At 40.2% G+C, this 20,348-nt stretch overlaps 1 protein-coding gene across 2 annotated transcripts in view; it reads right to left on the bottom strand.

Annotated features, from left to right (window-relative positions):
- The window catches only part of camkmt (calmodulin-lysine N-methyltransferase), a 185,883-nt gene extending 165,551 nt beyond the window's left edge, over positions 1–20,332 (bottom strand). The window contains exons 1-3 of one of the 2 annotated variants that reach the window (XM_088351060.1): positions 20,067–20,332; positions 16,810–16,905; positions 16,674–16,738 (exon numbers count right to left, since the gene is read on the bottom strand). In XM_088351060.1, the coding sequence (XP_088207186.1) occupies positions 16,674–16,738; positions 16,810–16,905; positions 20,067–20,101 (196 nt within the window). In that variant the 5' untranslated portion in view covers positions 20,102–20,332. Of the gene's footprint in view, positions 1–16,673; positions 16,739–16,809; positions 16,989–20,066 lie in introns of both variants that reach the window. The other variant, XM_088351059.1, reaches the window with a different exon arrangement.
- Between the last annotated feature and the right edge of the window lie 16 nt (positions 20,333–20,348).

Below are 20,348 nucleotides of genomic sequence, written 5' to 3'. Positions count from 1 at the left end.
CTAGCACACTGAGAACTTTGACGTTTTTATTGTTTACTATCTCTTGCATCCATTCAATATGAAACACGTGGATAAGCTGAAGGCACGGCCAAGAGAAGCTGTTTGCAACCATCGACAATGCAATACTGAGACGCGGTTAACAATAAATTGACTATCAGCTCGATGTGTGTGGTGTGACTAAAAGTGCTCAAAGTGATTAAAAGTGAGATTAGGCTCTTCGTGAATTAACCAGATGTGTTTTTGTATCCCTAATAGTTTCTAAGTTATTGAATGTCAAAATGTGCCCAAAACTTTTGAAAAACCCTATATTTCACTGATCAATTTAAGCACACATATGGTACTTATTTATTTTTAGTGCAACCTTAGCACTTGCCATAGTTTTAATTATATGCAACTTTAATTTAGGAGCGCCTTATATATGAAAACAATATCACAAAAACAAAATTTTGCATGAGCGCCTCATAATCCGGAGGATGTCATAATGTAGAAAATACGGTATACCTTTTTTTCTGCCACCACCACATAGTCTGAGCACCAATTAGGGTTGAACACATCACTGTCGTGAACTGTGTGTCAAACATGTACAACACACACACCGGTTCAAAGTTCAAGGAAGATATGTAGCGCCCCCAACTGGGTTGGGTTGAACCTAAAGTCGACGCAGGTGCATGTTTACATTGCAGCAGGCTCTGAGGATGCCGATTCCTTTTATTACCGTTGTTATGTTAACACATTGTTGCACCCGCACTACCCCGTGATTGCACACTTCACGTCGGCCATGTTTTGCACGAGTAAATGTTTTCCCACACGCAGTTCAGAGGCCAGGTGTTGCTCCAGCACACGCATGTACCATGGCCACATTTGTGCACGTGCATGCAAGTACACAAACAAACACACACAGTATGAAAGAGGTGCAATTAAAGCATCCCACTCCAATTAAGCAGCTCTCTAAACAAATCCGCATTAGGCCCTCCATTGTGGCTGCGCTCAAAAACAGCCACTTGGGAAAACAGCATAAAAGCTTAGAAAGTGTTTCTTCTTCACGATGCGAGTGTGTGTGTGCCCTGTCACGGCCTGTTTGCTGTTGTGGTGATTGAAGCGGTGATGGGAAGACTTCAGTGGCAATCACCGGTGGGCGGCGGCGAGAGTAGCTCAGAGAGGTTGCAGGGGCAAGAGGGGGCAGGAAAAGACTCAAAGAGGAAAATGACAACCTCCAGAATACAACTGTAAATAAACACTTTGGTCACGCATTGTCCGATTAACTGAGTTCGCCAATTAGTCCATTCGTATCCTATTTCTACAGAAACAAATTGCCCCAGTACCAGTCATGTGTGAAAAATGGCCAAAAAAAATCATAAAGCATACTTAATGGTTTATACCACATGTATCAACCTCTAGGGCCGAGGGCCAATTGTGGCCCCCCAACATCATTTTATGGGGCCTGTGAGAGCTTAAAATGAATACGCATCTAAGAACTACTGATAAGTCTAGTTTAGTAGACATTCGAAATAAAGAGAGATGACAACAATAAGTTTTGAACTTACAAGGAAGAGGAACCCAAACCCCTGATCAGTTATTCGCACCTGTTCTAAAAGCCCTTTCTTTTTTATTAGAACTCCCAGGTTACAAAAAGCAGATCCACCCTAAAGGCTGTAAAAATCAAAGAACAATAACATGATTGGCTGATAGTGACAACGATGTTATAGTCAAGACAACGAACAACAATGAGGTCTAATGATCAAAATAATGAACTGGCATCCTATGTAATCTCATCTTGCAGGTGTCCTACATTAAAAACAGACAAACCTATCAAGTGCATTTCCCACAATGCCTTTTAACTTTGATATTCGCATAATGACGGCTCAGCGCCACAACGGGGAAGTGATTACACATCAATGCCAATTAGTAGAATTGAAAAACAAATGATCGAAAAAAATTCCTAGATGTTGTCATTTTTATATATTTACCGTATTTTCCGCACTATAAGGCGCACCGGGTTATATAACGGGCGCACCCCGAGAAAATAGTTTTTGGTCCTATATTTGACATACATAAGTTTCACCGGATTATAAGGCGCTACAATGGGAACGTCGACAAAACAGTCAGATAGTTCAGTCAAACTTATTACCCCCTTAACATTCCCAAAGCTTGCAAAGAAGCAAATACGTGTCGTAGACACGTGCCGGATGCGGTGTCCGTACGATGTCACACAAATGCATCGTTCCAAACATCATTCGGAAGGTTACAGTCTTGGAATCCAAGAAATGCCAACCATTCCTGAGTTTCTATTTTCTTTTTCGCTCGCAACTTTATTGTGCATATGACAATAAACACTTGGAATTGAGTTTAATTTAAAAATAGACACTCCATTCCATCTACTATCTGCACCGCTTATCACAAAAACATCAAGTTCAGTCTGAAACAGGATACAGGGAAAATATATAGCCGGAGTAGCTCACCGAAGTCTTTGTGTTCAATAATAATGTGCAACCATGGTCCTCTTATATCCGTGAGTGTAGTAAATACAAGAGAGTAAAATATTTACAAATACAGTACAGAATAGTAAAATACTGTTTTCTCTATGCCGTCAACCCAAATTGCTATTCACATTCATCTTTTTCGGCCAAATGCAGGCTTTGTTTTGCCCCTTTAGCCTATGCCAGCCTGTAAATGATAAAAAGGATCCGCCTCCTTTACCTCCGAATAACTTTAGCCAATAGTGATCGATTCAAATGATGATTGACCCATTGGTTAGCCAATGAAACGCCGGTAAATAAATCCCAGCATACACCACGGACTACTTTGCGTTCGGGGGAAAATCTAGTCGGCGGCTGCTGCGTTAGTTGCAAGACTTTGCAACTTAATATTGATCCATAAAAAAGGTGCACTGTATTATAAGGCGCATGGTCAGCTTTTGAAAAAAATAAAGGCTTTTAGGTGCGCCTTATAGTGCGGAAAATACGGTAATATATTGTGTATATGTAACAACGGTTTTTCCAAGGTAAATGTAAAGTGTGTGATGAGTTATTTCATATTAAACAGTGGCTACATTTATACTACATACCATTTAATCACATTTCGTTTACAAGTTACATCACGCCCTTTGAGAAGAGCCAGTACGGTGATGTGGCCCTCGGTAAAAATGTGTTTGACACCCCCGGTTTGCACCAAAGGAAACTTTTGCTAGGGTATAAAACAGATCTAAAAGATGACATATAATATATGTCAAACTGAAAAAATCCCAATAGATTTTAATCAGACATCTGTAATGAAGCAGGAACGGAAATATGGTGCTGTACCATGACCCTCTGGTGGTTAGTTTATTAGTGAGGTTTCATTTTGAATGAGTAAGTTTTGGCCACCTTTTTCATGGGAGTGGACTCTTTTTACTTCACATTAAAAAAAACAAAAGAGATAACAGGAAAAAATGGAATAAAATTGAAGCACCTTAACAATGTTAATAAAATAAACAAGAGGAGAAAGCGTTGTGAATACTCTAAACGTTATATATTTCTTTAGGATAGAAAAACAAACAAAAACATGACGGACACAAAGACTAAAATAACCATATAAAGACTATTGGAAGCAAACAACTTCCCGCAAAACTTTAAAGGAGCTGTACAGAATTAGGAAGTTTGGTACTCTTTGCTGCCATCTCTTGGTTGGTTTGTGTCATCATTGCAGTCTCAGTCACGTTGTTCATGACGGACGTGCAAGTACATGCATTTCTTGGATGCACTCGAATTAACTGTTCTTTTTTCATCTTTCTTGGGGTTTGGGTTGGCTATTAGATTCCATAGAGGCAGGCCTTTTTTACTGTGTCCATTTACATGCAACACTGAAAAATAAGAAATACCTCACTTTCCAGCACCCAACCAACCCCCCAACCCCATTCCCCGAACCTGATGCATGCCACCCGAACATCTCTGCTAGAAGTAAGATAAAAGCAGATAAGCACAGTGGAAAATAAAGCATAGCGGCTTTTTGAATTCAGTTAGCCATTGTTGGCACTTACTCAATAGGGAAAATATTTAACCCCCAATTTTCCAAGGACACCTCAAACGACACACCCCACTTTTAAGAATAGAAAAAGACACAGATAAACACACAACGGACACAAAGATAGCTATAAAACCATTTAATTACTATTTTAGGCAAAGTATTCCTACAACACCTCAAAGCAAGGGTCGGGAACCTCTATGACCCAAATAGCCATAGTAGAAAATATTTTGATTTTTTTCATTTGGAGAGAGGGCCATACCATGTCTTTTAGGACAAAATTCGACAAAACCACCAAACCCGTTCTACAGACAAAGCTATTTTTTTTGCTCATTTTATTTATATGTGTGACGTTAGATGATTTGATAAAACTTATGAAATAATAATGATACCAAAGCTTGTCTCCCATACAACACTAAGCGACTTTAAACTCGTCTTCCTCCCACAGTTACTTAAGATCATTGAAGCTCACTTTGACCTTTATTTTTTTCGTAAATGATGGTTTTAAAATGAGGTCTTTTGTAAAAATGTCACAAAAAGCTGCAAAAACCTGTGGATGTATTTTCCTTGAGCGCAGAGGAAGCGCGTGAGGGAGGGGGTAGCGTGCTGCATGTGCATAGCTCCGCCCACCTCTACCGCCCACCCAATCAAATTGTTCTGTGTTCTTTACTAGCGTTTTTGGGTAATTACATTTTGTTCTGTGGGTATTTATCAGGAAGTGTCTCAACAGTGAACATACATTATTAAACGAGCTTCCAAATAAAAGGATTCTTAAAACCAAAACGTGCCCTTTATATACCAGGCAACTCATTTTCAGTGTTGCCTCAGCTATGCACTTGTCTTAGAGCTTATCAGAATAGTACCGTATTTTCCGCACTATAAGGCGCACCGGGTTATAGGGCGCACCCCGAAAAAATCGTTTTTGGTCCTATTTTTGACATACATAAGACGCACCGGATTATAAGGCGCTACAATGGGAACGTCGACAAAACAGTCAGATAGTTCAGTCAAACTTATTACCCCCTTAACATTCCCAAAGCTTGCAAAGACGCAAATACGTGTCGAGAACACGTGCGGATGCGGTGTCCGTAGATGTCACTCAAATGCATCGTTCCATCATTCGGAAGGTTAAAGTCTTGGGATTCAAGAAAAGCCACACATTCCTTAGTTTCTATTTTCTTTTTCGCTCGCAACTTTACTGTGCATATGACAATAAACACTTGGAATTGAGTTGAATTTAGAAATAGACACTTCATTCCATCCATTATCTGCACCGCTTATCACAGAAACATCGAGTTCAGTCTGAAACAAGATACAGGGACAATATAAAACCCGGAGTAGCTCACCGAAGTCGTTGTGTTCATAATAATGTGCAGCCAATGTCCTCTTACATCCGTGAGTGCAGTAAATCCAGGAGAATAAAATAATTACAAATACAGAAAAGAAAAAAATGCTTTCTGTGTGCCATCAGCCACGTTCTATACGCATTCATCTTTTTCGGCCAATTGCAGGCTTTGTTTTGGCGTTTAAGCCAATGCCAGCCTGTAAATGATAAAAAGGATCCGCCTCTTGACCTCCGAATAACTTTAGCCAATAGTGATCGATTCAACTGATGATTGACACGTCTTTTTGGGCCAATTGCAGGCTTTGTTTTGCCGTTCAAGCCAATGGCAGCCTGTAAATGATAAAAAGGATCCGCCCCTTGACCTCCGAATAACTTTAGCCAATAGTGATCGATTCAAATGATGATTGACACATTGGTTAGCCAATGAAACGCCGGTAAATAAATCTCAGCATACACCGCGTACTACTTGGCGTTCGGGGGGAAAATCTAGTCGGCGGCTGCAAGTTAGTTGGAAAACTTCATGTTGATCCATAAATAAGGCGCACTGTATTATAAGGCGCATGGTCAGCTTTTGAAAAAAATAAAGGCTTTTAGGTGCGCCTTATAGTGCGGAAAATACGGTATCAGCAAGATGCCAGACAAACATGGTGGCAACTTCTGGGTAGGGATTCCTCGATGTAAAAGAAATACAAATTTCTAGATCTATAAATGTTTTATGAAAATTAACATTGGTATGATAGTTCATGTGATTTTGCCTGGAATTCAAATCAATGTTTTTTTTAATGGATTATGTTTTTTAACCACTTGGAAGCACTAAACATTACACTCTGCCCCTTTAAGTGTTAGTAGTCAAGTCAAGTAATGTTTATTTGTATAGCCCTTAATCCACGTGATTTATAGGGAAAATATCCTGTGATTTGAAGCTCTCGCACAATAACATTGAACTATTTTATTCCATCTTTGATGCAATGGAAATAACTTTTGTCATAAAATGAATTACTTTAGTGAAGACGAATCACATTAGAAGAACTCTTTGTTGATGAAAATCACACAAATCTTGGGCAAAGCACACGTTGTTATACCGCCCTGGTCTAGCGGGGCATCCAAAAAAACAGACCCACAGTTCAAACGTTCAAATATTCTAAGAAAAAGCTCTAGCGTTTGAGCGTTGGCTAGTTTTTCAAGTTATGGTCCAGATGTTTAACGTAGAAGTAATTCTTTAATATTACGCTTATAAAAACAGATCAGAAAACAAAGTCATAGTGAAGGTTCCCCAGAGTTGTACATCCCTAAGCATTTCATCAAAATGGGTCGGGGGCCCTGTTTTTTTTGGAATTGGAATTGTCTTGACTGTCATAAAACATAGTAAACATAATTTACAATGAAAAAATATGTGGCACTCAAGGTTAAACGTTTAAAAAGACTTAAAAAAGAAATAAAAAGAATACTAGGATAAATAAGCAAAATGTTTACGAGATAGTGCTTGGAGACACCCCGAAGTTGCAACTGCATCATAACAGTCGCGCAATTAAAAAGTACTGCAATGACATTTAACAGCATAATTCCAAAATAACATGTGAATAAGATATGAATAGCCAGCACGGCGGCGCAGTGGTTAGCGCGTCTGCGGCATAGTTCTGAGATCGTGAGATCAAAACCTCCTGTGTGGAGTTTGCATGTTCTCCCCGTGCTTGCGTGGGTTTCCTCTGGGCACTCAGGTTTCCTCCCACATTCCAAAAACATTCATTTCAGGTTAATTGGCCGGTTCGAATTGTCCCTAGGTGTGAATGTGCGAGCGGGTTGTCTGTCCCTGTGTGCCCTGCGACTGGCTGGCAACCAGTTCAGGGTGTCCCCTGCCCACTGCCCGAAGATAGCTGGGATGGGCTCCAGCACCCCTGCGACCCTACTGAGAATAAGCGGTGCAGATAATGGATGGATAGATGGATGGACAAGATATGAATAACCATTTTTCTATACATAGGCAAGACATATAAGTTCGTCTTATGCACTTGTTTAGGATGGTGATGGCTCTGGAGAAGTAACTGTCTCTGAACCTATTGATCCAGTAGTCCAGCTTTTAAGGGACCTGTAGTGCCTACCAAAGGGCAGCAGGTAGAAAAATGGTGGCCTGGGTGAGACAAGTCCTTTATAATGTTTTGGGCTTTGAAGTGGTATCGCAAGTTGGCCAAGTCCTCCAGACTGAGCAGAGAGCAGCCAAAGATTTTCTGGGCTTCAGGTGTGTTCTTTACAATAGGGTGAATGTTTTTCTATTTTCTATTTGAACCCAACTGTATAAAGCTGACCTATATCTGTTTCCCTATATCTGTCAAAAACATTACCTTAACAGATCACAATACTTTTGCTAAAAGTGAATGTTGTCCTGAAATAATAAACATAATATCATATAATCAAGTTTGTAGTGGGAGTTGTTTTTGAGAGCAAGTCAAAAGATAAAACCCAAGGATTTTTTTTATTTAGTTTTTTACACCAGGTTTTTTTTCCTTGTAATTCATTATAATGCAATTTAGAAAAAAATAATTGATTCTTGTATATCCCCCTGAATAATTACAGAAGATTGTTGCAAAGGGTGTGTGTGTGTGTGTGTGTGTGTGTAATTTCACCCTCTGTGGTCAAACACAAAAAGGTATGTGGCGCCATGGCCTGCTGTGGGCAGATGCAGACAGAATGAGTAAGAACAGAGAAGTCTGACCTGCTCCTGTTTATGTAGTCTGACCAGAAGTGTGTTTATGTGTGTAATGCTTATCCACTTACAATAATATTAATGTTCTCGCATTAATAGCTGTCTTATTAAAATCTATCACATGAAAGCTTGCATGCCGCCCACCAAATGAGTCCCGGCGGGAAAAGCACTAGTGCTAGTTAGCGATTAGCAGCCTCACTCGGGGGGCCACTTGAAAATCTGTTAGCTTTCTCCCCTTGGAGGGCACTCCCTAGCTCACGGTAGCATTTTAGTGCAGGGCTATTAGCACCATTGCACACTGTAGAACGACCAACTTACAGGTGTTTGGTCAAGGGCTGCCGTGAGAGTTGTTCAGCAGAAGAGGGAATTTAGGCTTCAAAAAGCTAAGTTTGTTTGGAATAAATATATATGTAAAAATAGATAGGTTCTTAATCGCCTTATCTACATCCGATGTCTGAAAGATATTAATTCACAAGAGTACAAAGCAGAGCGGTCGCCAGTTGAGTAACAGTTCAGAAAAAAAAGTTAAAAACTAGTTCAATAGGAGTTTGAAGCTGTATTAATACAATATCTAAATAAGCTGTTCTTGACTTATGTGGAAAGAATCTGAGAAAAGTGCAGATAGAAAGAGACCAAGTGCTGTTAATGTTATTGCTGGCACTTGGCAGGAAAACCATATGTCCATCCTGACAAGTTAAATCAAGTCACCTGTTCACCCAAAAGACAGTCAACAAGAAATCTGATCAACTTCCCCTATTATTCGTTCGAAAAAAAAACATTTTTGTTCACGATCACCTACCGTTTACGAAATGTTCGGAACAGACTCTCACATACTGATACGATTTGGGTGTTAGGTCGTCTCTACTAAGCATCGATAGCCATGTTCATCGCCTGCTCGTTGACAATTCCTTACTTCTCAAGCCCTATAGCAGAGAGACTAAAAAAATGATGCTTCACATTTTCCACTCTCATTTGAAAAGCCAATAACATAACAGTGTAGACCAATGACCACATCAAATTGTGTCCGTTGGACCCATCCTGTATGTGCATGTGACGTCACGTGAAAACAACCTATAATAACAACTGTAATTACATTTATTTTTTAGATGAGTTCTGAACTCAATTATTGATCTCTTATGTTTGCTTTCTGTAAAAATGATTTTAAAATAGCCATTATATTGAAATAAGAGATACTTTTTAAAGCGTCACTTTTTGGTGTTGCATTGACACTTATCATTTATGAAATACATTGCTCGTGCACAACGGGTGGTTTCCAAAACTAGAAGCCTAAGGAAAGGCAATGAAGCTGAGGTAACGTCGAGACGGCAGATTTAAATGGAGAAAAATCCAATAATTGTATCCGTCCAGAGGGAGGGCGAGCTTTGCTTTTAACTAGCGTGGCAACGACCTGTTATTATTACTCTTGCTTTTCTCCTGCACCTAATTCCACACAGAGTGGATTTTCTATGAGCTTGAAGAAAAGGAAGGAGACGTGCTCACTGCTAAAGTATGTCCTTGTAATTAGCTGAGTATTAGCCCTGGTCACAATACAACAGCACTGAGAAGGGAAACCCCCTTTAAAGCTCGACTCATTTCCTGACCTTACTCCCTGCTGCTTGCTGGTAATAGTGAGCACGCAGGCGCACACACACATGCACACAACCCACGTATCCTATCAACTCTAATGGGGATGTTGAAGGGAGAGGAGGGGCCTCCTAGGCAAAGCTACACCCAAGAGCTCACCTTCAATCTCTATTGTGCTCAAAGCTGCATGGTGACTTATTGCAGGGACTTTTCAAACACGTGTGTGTATGTGTGGTTTCTTGGCGTCAGGTTGCATTGAGCACCACACCGTTAACATCCCCAAGCACGTGAGGACATGGCGACCATGACGGGCGAGTCCTTGCCCCTCGTTGCTCTGGCCTCCGGTAAGGACAGTGCCGAGGAGGAAATCAATTACTTTCAATTAAGTCAACTGGCGCAAGTCTCTCAATGTGCCCTGGAGCCGCCGCCCTGCACTCGAGAGCCTCGCTTCAGGCACACAATGCAACACTTGCAGACGTGCGAGCGCAACAAAGCATGCTTTCTGTTCCTGAATAAAAAACTAGTCCCATTGAAACTGTATGACAAGTATGAAAGTCATCTTGAGCAATGCTGAATAGGCTTGTAAAATAGTTGCTGGAAGTTTTTTTTATGTGAAGTTAAGCGGAGCAATTTTGCAAATACTAATATTTTCAAGGAGATTTTTTTCAGATGAATTTCAATAGCTAGTGTAGTGTAATGTAAATGTATTACATTGGAGCAAGACTATAAAAATGTGTTTCTGACAGAGCAAGCCAAGGCAGGTTTATTGTAGCAGGCCACCCAGGGTGCTTAACTCTACCACAGCATCAAAACAGATTTAAAGAGAAGACAGTGAAAGGTAAAGCAATAAAAAATTTAACTTACCAGTACTGTATTGCTAAGAAAACGTTCAATTCATTCCTTTTTTATTCATTTCAGGCAGTTATATTCTTTGTGTACACATGTAAATGTAACCTAAATCAAACAAAATGCCTAAACGGAGTGGGACAAGAATAACATATTAAGTCCCATCCCTTTTCTTATATGTACAAAACTTAAAGAAAATAAATTAAACTTCCAATGACAAAATATGATGTAAATGAAATTAAAAACATTTCGAAATTACTTAAAGGCCATATAATGCAAATGGTTCTAAAACTGCTTTAATATTTGAACGCATGTATTTACGCTTTGGGCTAACTTTCCTTTAGTTTGGAACCGATTTAGTTTGTTAGCAGCATAACAGCTGCAAGCAACATCACCTAACTATTTTACTCATTTAAGAGGACATAAGCTATACATTAGTTCAGAGAAAAGCATAATAATCTTAAAATCATTAATGCAACTAAGTGGAACTCTTTGGTGGCACCTGAAACAGCTAAAGCATTTTAAAAAAATGTTGTTTGCAGTTTGTTAGATAGAGTCTAGCCAGAAGGCTAAGACAATGAGAAAATCTAGAGAAAAGAAACACGTTTAAAGCTTGGAACAACTCAGAATGTACTTTTTAACTGTTAGGGTTTTAGGGCTCAATTGGAAGGTTTTTACCCTTGGTCTTTTGGTAGAAGTGGAAGGTTCTTTACACTATTGGCTTCTTTGAAAGCACAGAGATACAAATACAGAATTTGAGGTAGACTGAAACTTATCAAATCTTTTATATTCATAAAATAGTATCACTTTTGCCAAAGAGACAAATAATAACCACTCACTTGGGGGATTGTTTTGGTCATGTGGTTTGTGCAAGTTTAGTTTTTAAGTTCAGTAACTCTGTAACTCTGTAGTCCAAATGCAAGGACATAACAGTACCTTGAGCAAAAATTATGATTCCATAGCATGTTAACATTTTGGCTCACAACAGAGAGCAAAGATAATTAAAAGACCCAATTAAAACGAAAAAACACAAAACAGTTACAGGTAAAGGCAAAACGATGATGGCACACCCGTATTTGTGCTCTTTCAGAGAGAGTATTTTCTTCATAATTTCAAATGAAAACCAGCAGTCAACAAACCCTTTCTATACAGAACGTGTAATAAACAGCTCAACAGGGGGGCGCAAACCTTGTCATTGACACAACGGTGTCTAAGTGTGTCATTGCAAGTGTTTGTATGCGTGTGTGTGTGTGTGTGTGTGTGTGTGTGTGCGTCTGCCAGCTCCCGTCATGTGCTATTATCTAACGAGGTATAATTAGCACTGCGCCACCGTGAGTCGACATCATTATGCAAACAGGGTTCTGCTGAACACGATAGGCGGAGGGCCGCCTGATACACTGTATCAAAGAGAAAATGGTTAGACACCGGACACATAAGCAGGTGTCCAGCTCTACAAAAGTCAATTGCATGAGTTCTGGAAGAAACGTTTTTCAGCCATTTCTTTAAAAAAAAAAAAAAAAAACTGTTTCTAAAACCTTATCCAAGCATTCATTAGACTGGATTTCAGAGAACAGAGAAAAAGAAACCTGTTAAGACGTAGCAGCTGTAGCAAGTATTCGAATCCTTTCACGCACAAAGTCAAAATAAATGAGCCTTATTGCATCAACGGCTTTCAATGACCAACTTCAACATGGTGATGTTGATGCATTTGATCTTTCACTAAAGTTTCCCCGACGCTCCCAGTGGTCCTTTAAGCTAAAAGCCCTACAATGTCAACAAGACTCGCTACTTCAAACACCCTGTGCGAAAACACACCAATGGTGTATTCTTTGTGGTCTGAACCTTCAGGGTGAAACCATCGTTTGGTGAAAAAAAATTTGATCCCTCGGCAAAAACAAGCACAGCAATTCCCCTCTTAAAAATGGCCAGGTCAAATCCTCACCCCCACGTCACAATGAGAATCTGCTGCTGATGGGCAGAGAAGTGAAGGGAGGTCGTAAGTTCGGAGTTCAATAAGTTCAATGAGATGAACGCAACCGCCAGCTGCACACGTAACGGGCAAAAAGAACCACATTTGTAGGACTTATTATGGTTGGATACTTTCTCAAAGTACATGTCACCAAGGATTCACCTAAAATGAGAAATTGATTGCATTTGCCTGCCAAATTGATGACCTGGTCTTTGGAAGTAAAACTTGCACCAGTTCTTCTGTCTTGTGTGTAGAGAGCATGTGGTCACCAAGTGCTGTGGAGGTACAGCCGGTAAGAGTGTGCCTCATTCAAACACATGAAATAGAGAAGACCAATAATGTACTATAGATGTTCCGCTGTGTTATGTGTCAAAGTGTCCTTTGGCAAGACACTCTAATGACCCCAATAAGCAAGCTGTCTTAATTTGATCTGAAAATGCAGACCATTTACATTTACATTAGAAGGATGCCGATTCCAATTTTTTCATCATGCAACAGGACATCTTCTAAACCAGATCCTGAATTACTTACCTCTGGCGTAAGTTACTTTAAGAGAGGGCTTTCCTCAATTTGGTCCTCAAGAGCTGAATTCCTACAGATTTCAGGTGTTTCTGGCCACAATATACCTATTTTAGAGATCAGTAAAGAGGGTGGAAACGTCCAAACCCTGAAAGACTCTGGCTCTCCATGAATAAACAGTATTTTCCTCACCAGATCAATCTTTTCTGCAAAGTATTCACCAATACAGAATTACTTCCAGTGTAAAACTTGACCTGAAGCTTTTTGCTATTTGCCACTACCCGACAGAACTGTAATACACCTGACCTCAGTCTTGGAAACACTTCCTTTTTTAGGTGCCCACTTACTTCTGGAAAGTATTTTGTCAAGAAACTTCAAGATTCTCATTCACTATGAGAACAGTAATGACACATGTCAAGTCTTTGAGGAAAAACAAATATATATTATTCCAATGCTGTCTGCATGTCAAACTTAATGGTTTAAATGTGAAGGCATGGTTATGCTGAATGCAAATTCTTTAAATGTGAATATCTTACTGAACTTCATAAATTAAAATCCAAACGATCAAGCGTCCGTCCGCTAAATGTGAGGAACAGTCCCTAAAAAACACATATAATCATTGCAACAATTGGATCTAGCAGCTAAAATGGAGTTGAGCTCCTTCCGGAAGATGTTGTTACACTCTCCATTGTGTTTGATTGCAAGTCCTTGTCTGCTCACCACGCATGGTAGTCAAACCATTGACTCAGGCCTATTGTAATACAAGACGTCACATATTGTTCGCATACATGCTCAACGATGGCGCAAACACAAAAGCACAGAGGGAAGAGACTGGGTCATGTCGACAGGGGGTAGCAATTTAAAGCTGAGTCTGCATTTTAGAGGTAGTGGGCTAATCCGGCCAGGCTTTTTAACCAGCTATTGAGGAGGACAAGGACCCCTAAGGATCCAGACTTGTCCACACCTCGGGGGTGAGGGATTAGCAAGATAGCAGGGGAAGGTGGTGAAGGTATACCAGATGCATTGGTGGATGTGTGACATTTTTGGGGGGGAGAAGTGATGGGTTTTAGGTAAAGAGGGGAGCAGAATGTCATCCAGAGGGGTGCACATCAGTTGGTATGTGTGTACTTAGAACTGTTCCTCTCCCACTTCCAACAGAAACACAAGCACACCCCAGGGCAGTGACAGGGTAACCTCTGGTCCTTTCAGAGCCTCCTCTCAACCAGTTCTAATTGATCACACGCATTGCTAGTCCCAAGCATGGAATGGAGAGCGGGGGGGGGTTTGCAGCTCATTGTCTAAAGAACAAGATCTCCTCCACACACAAGCACACATGGGCAGCTAGATGTAAGGACTGCCCTTAACATGGTGCATTACCTTTGGCTTAATCTAAGGGGTGATTTAACCTAGTGGAGATTACATGGCTCCATGAATGGTCAACTCTTTCTGCTTCCTTCAACAGTTTTATTCGAACATTATCCCGCAGGGAAGATTCATTGTGCTTTTCTGTATTATGGCAAATCCTCAAAATGATTGTCACACATTGTTAAGCTCTTATCATGAATAAATGGCTGGGCATTAAAAGCTTGGCAACTGCTCACAGTTTTGATTCCAGACTGATTTGGTGAGATTCAGAAGCATAAGTTGAAAAAAGTACAAGGTGTATAACTTTTGTCACTACAAAGTTACCACCTGGGAATATATGTTTTTGGTCGAAGTCTTAAAAAAATTGGATTTTAAACAAGCAAGTTGTTACGAATTAATGTCACTTCAAAAATATTCCGTCATGTCAAATTCTCTACTATGAATTCAATCATGTGTCAAGTGTGGGACTTAGTTTCCACAAGGTGGGGAGTAGTCACTAATTATGGAAGTCCACACCATGCTTGTTTTAGCTGAGATCCTTTAATAATTTATTCTTCCATTGCTAATAGTCAGAAAGCTCAACAAACTTCAGACAAGTGAGATGGCTTAAGCAAAAACAAGTTTAGAAGTCTAGCACTTGTCAGCAGTCCCTGGTAAGGTGGCTCTGATTGGGGATAAGTTAGATGGATTTCCAGGACTCAACCAAATTTGTTTCCAGTCCAAGTCATGTCAAGGCCTTATTTTCATTCCTAACTTTCCAAGCGAAGGAGCACTAACCAATGGGTTTTATGGGTGAAGTTCTCAAGCCTCCCAAGATACATGACTTCAATATAAAGTGTTTATCTATAGGTATACGTACAAGCAAATAACTTTCTACACTAATCTGTAATTGACCACGCTCTAATGATGCATTCAGAGATACATAGAAAGATGTCTGAATCACCTCCGGTATGCCCCCCGCCACCAAGTCTTCTACCCCCTAGTTCAATAAATGCTCTCATCTCCGGCTGTGCTAATCCACCAGTCGAGTGGGGAACTCACTTACCCATCTGGCCAAGCATAACTCCAGCTGAGAAGCAGAAACACAAGGGGAGGGCTAAAAGTAGGACAATAATGTACAAAGTCACATAATGACCTCTGCCTTTTTATTGAATACTATTGTCACTTTAGCAGAGTTTATGGACTGTTGTGTCAACCCGCTGTTGTCGTTTACGCTCAGGGAAAGTTGAAGTTGCTTCCAGTCCCGGCCTTCACCCTTGACCCAGACTCCTATGGTGCCATCTGGCTGGTTAGTGGTAACCTATAATCTTTGACATAGCATTGCTTTCAAGCATGACTAGGCACAGGAGGAGGCTCTTGATGAATGAATTGCGGGTAAGACAAGTCTGTAGAGCAAATTTGTGCTTTGACATAAATGAAAGCCAGTAGAATCTGCGACTACCAATGGATCAGCAAGTTAGCATTTAAACGAATCTGTATTTTGGATAAATGCAATGAATATTCAATTTCCACAGCGGTATATTTTTTCACCAAGCAACTTTTTCCAATTGGATCATACAGTAAGAACTACTGTCCACAGCGTACATGTTCCACTAATCCTTTCAGTTAAAGTCAGCAAAAACCAAAATATCAGAAATTTCAGAGAGGTTATCCAAAGTGATTATGGGGGTGCAAATACAACTTAAAACCTGAAAACCTTATATCATACAGAGTTTTCTGAAAGAAGTTTCAGCGGGCTTAGTCTCCCAACATTATTAAATTTGTACTTTTAGTAGGTATCAAAGATGCACTCAGCAAAATTTACAACATTTATTTTCTGAAAAGTTGTAAGTGATGGTCTACAAGCACACATGCAATATTGGAACGCATGATAGATCACACCTGATCTGTATATCATCTTTAAATTACCTCGCCCCATCATGTAAGAACAGTTTTAAAATACAGTAAAATATCAATAGTGAAACAAATGACAATCACTACATTAAAATGTGTCATATTAACAATAGTGCAAAATGAACTTGGCAATGAAAACAGGTCTTTTAACATTTCCCTGTACTTCTACCCAAATCATTTACTGTAACGGTATGCTCAACCGATAAGCCAAAGGCGTCTGCAAATATGTTAAAGGCATTCGAAGGAAAGCGCATGATATGCTAAACAACATCAAAGCATCAATCATTTGCTCAACTGAACACAGCATGTGGATCGCTTAATGATGTGTAACCATTTTCTGTTTGATATAGTGTATCAGGCCGCCCTTCACTTATCGTGTTCAGGCTGGATAGTCACAAATACTAGATAACACATGACAGACAGTCAAGTAAAGAAGTTTCCAAGGTACTCACAAACATTGCCGGTGTTATCAAAGCTGTTGAGCACTTCGTTAACTCGGAGAGGACCTAGGTTGTCCCTAAAATATGGTGAGAATTAGACTTTGTTCACATGTTTTAGGTATACTTTTACATGGACTGAAGTCGGTACCTGAGAAAAGCACTGTACTCTGGGATCACAACACTTCTGTACTCCACCCACTCGTCCTCAGAGGTGTCGGCGGTGTCGGGGGACAAGGCCTTCAGCCTATTAAAAAGGTCAAATGTTTCAAACCTGCGGACAGACACCTGTTTGACCTCAGGGTTGTCTGATTGTTTCTGGCGCAAAACCTGAGACAAAGTAAAGGAAAACAATTGTTTTCAATGAGCATTTTCTTAGTTTAGATTAGAAGCAAAGTTACAAAGGGTGACATATTATTTCAACTTTCGTTGATACCATGTTAGATTATGTAACTAGCATACAGGGAGTGCAGAATTATTAGGCAAATGAGTATTTTGACCACATCATCCTCTTTATGCATGTTGTCTTACTCCAAGCTGTATAGGCTCGAAAGCCTACTACCAATTAAGCATATCAGGTGATGTGCATCTCTGTAATGAGAAGGGGTGTGATCTAATGACATCAACACCCTATATCAGGTGTGCATAATTATTAGGCAACTTCCTTTCCTTTGGCAAAATGGGTCATAAGAGGGACTTGACAGGCTCTGAAAAGTCAAAAATAGTGAGATATCTTGCAGAGGGATGCAGCACTCTTAAAATTGCCAAGCTTCTGAAGCGTGATCATCGAACAATCAAGCGTTACATTCAAAATAGTCAACAGGGTCGCAAAAAGCGTGTAGAAAAACCAAGGCGCAAAATAACTGCCCGTGAAATGAGAAAAGTCAAGCGTACAACTGCCAAGATGCCACTTGCCACCAGTTTTGCCATATTTCAGAGCTGCAACATCACTGGAGTGCCCAAAAGCACAAGGTGTGCAATACTCAGAGACATGGCCAAGGTAAGAAAGGCTGAAAAACGACCACCACTGAACAAGAGACACAAGCTGAAACGTCAAGACTGGGCCAAGAAAAATCTCAAGACGGATTTTTCTAAGGTTTTATGGACTGATGAAATGAGAGTGAGTCTTGATGGGCCAGATGGATGGGCCCGTGGCTGGATCGGTAAAGGGCAGAGAGCTCCAGTCCGCCTCAGACGCCAGCAAGGTGGAGGTGGGGTACTGGTATGGGCTGGTATCATCAAAGATGAGCTTGTGGGGCCTTTTCGGGTTGAGGATGGACTCAAGCTCAACTCCCAGTCCTACAGCCAGTTTCTGGAAGACACCTTCTTCAAGCAGTGGTACAGGAAGAAGTCCGCATCCTTCAAGAAAAACATGATTTTCATGCAGGACAACGCTCCATCACACGCATCCAAGTACTCCACAGCGTGGCTGGCAAGAAAGGGTCTAAAAGAAGAAAAACTAATGACATGGCCTCCTTGTTCACCTGATCTGAACCCCATAGAGAACCTGTGGTCCCTCATCAAATGTGAGATTTACAAGGAGGGAAAACAGTACACCTCTCTGAACAGTGTCTGGGAGGCTGTGGTTGCTGCTGCACGCAATGTTGATCGTGAACAGATCAAAGCACTGACAGAATCCATGGATTGCAGGCTTTTGAGTGTCCTTGCAAAGAAAGGTGGCTATATTGGTCACTGATTTGTTTTTGTTTTGTTTTTGAATGTCAGAAATGTATATTTGTGAATGTTGAGCTGTTATATTGGTTTCCCTGATGAAAATAAATAATTGAAATGGGTATACATTTGTTTTTTGTTAAGTTGCCTAATAATTATGCACAGTAATAGTCACCTGCACACACAGATATCCTCCTAAAATAGCTAAAACTAAAAAAGCCCCACTCCAACTTCCAAATATATTTGATATTAATGAGACTTTTGGGTTCATTAAGAACATGGTTGTTGTTCAATAATAAAATTAATCCTCAAAAATACAACTTGCCTAATAATTCTGCACTCCCTGTATATACACAGAATACTAACCCTCGCCACAAATGATCGCATACTATATAAAACTAATGCAAACCAGAACAAAAAAACACATGATTATCATTAAAGGTAATCAAATATCAACAGGGTACTACGTTCCTCGTAGATAGGGGAATGGTCAGGAGCAGAGTACAATGAAAACTGAAACAATTGAAGCCCAGCATCATGGGAAATGATGACAGGGCTTAGTTGTGGGAGTAAAGTGAAGGTTGAAGGAGGATGAATTTTCTTTGTACGTGGGTTCATTAAACATAGAGGTTTGTGAGAAAAGATGGGTAAAACAAACGCTGGAGTTGAGCAGTTCTGTTGAGGTTTTTATTATAATTACACTATCAACAAACATTTTATATACCTGCATGTGAGTACAGCACAAAGTTGTATGGTTTTACAAAACACACAGTCAAAATGGGTGACATTTACCTATATATACCAAGAGCTTGGGCCATGATAAAAATGTAACATTGGTTGAAAAACCCTAACGAGCACCAGCCCTTTGTCAAAACTGGGTCTGACAGATGTTCATAAGACACAATGCCTTCTCGCAAATCCGGTTTCCTCCCACGTTCAAAAGAAAACATGCAGTTCAGTTTAATTGGCCGGTCCAAATTGTCCCTAGGTGTGAATGGGCAAGTGGATGGTTGTATGTCTCTGTGTGCCCTGCGACTGGCTGGCAACCAGTTCAGGGTGTCCTCTGCTCACTGCCTGAAGATGGCTGGGATGGGCTCCAGCACCCACGCGAGCCTACTAAGGATAAGCAGTGCAGATAATGGATGGATGGATGGATATTTAAGGACACCTTAAACAACGTTCCCCTCGTTTAATAGAACAACCAATTATAAGTAAACGATAGAACGTGTATTCAGTATACATTAGACAAATAATAAGGTAACATCAATTGTGTGAAATATGTAATTGAGCTATTTCGACTATCTTGAGTATTAATTTTAACCATGAAAATGAAATGAACACAAAGAATATAATTGTGCATTTATATAGCGCTTTTCATGTCAATGAAGACTTCCCAAAGCGCTTTACAATGTGCTTCACATTTCCCAATAGTATAACGTAAGGCGTTAACCTGCTTATTGGGGGCATTAGGGGTTCAGTGTCTTACCCAAGTACACTTCGACATTTAACACGGAGGAGCCGGGATTCGAACTGCGATCTCTTGATCCCAAGACGAGCGCTATATCGATAACAATTATTTAAAAAACGTCTTACAGAAATATCAAAACAGTGGCTCCAAAGCTTCAATACAATATTTCCTCTCACTGGAATAGAACTTTTTGCCCAATCAACCAACAAGAGCATAATTGAGGACATCTCATTTTTTAGAGTGAATACATTAGTAAGATATAACATTACCTGCCTGAGGAAGCTCCACCTGACTCGGGCGACATTTGCACCAACAGAAGACTTTTGAGAATTAGCACCACAAGACACGTCTGTTTTGTTCATGTTTCCCCTCATGCATCAACAGAACGTATTCGAATTTAAATGTAGAATTGCTAAGTAAAATTAGCACTACAATGATATAAAAAATGTATTTTCGCTGTCCCTAAAATAAATCAGCTGCATCGGTGTCATGCCACTTCCGTATACATTGGCTACTTGAGACATTGTAGCAGTTTTCAGAGCAGTCGACTT

The sequence above is a fragment of the Urocampus carinirostris genome, chromosome 13, assembly GCF_059441175.1.
Source record: "Urocampus carinirostris isolate Australia breed hairy pipefish chromosome 13, RoL_Ucar_1.0, whole genome shotgun sequence".
NCBI classification, from domain to species: Eukaryota; Metazoa; Chordata; class Actinopteri; order Syngnathiformes; family Syngnathidae; genus Urocampus; species Urocampus carinirostris.
Note: the sequence above shows the minus strand (reverse complement) of the source record. Positions and strands in the feature narration are given on the sequence as shown.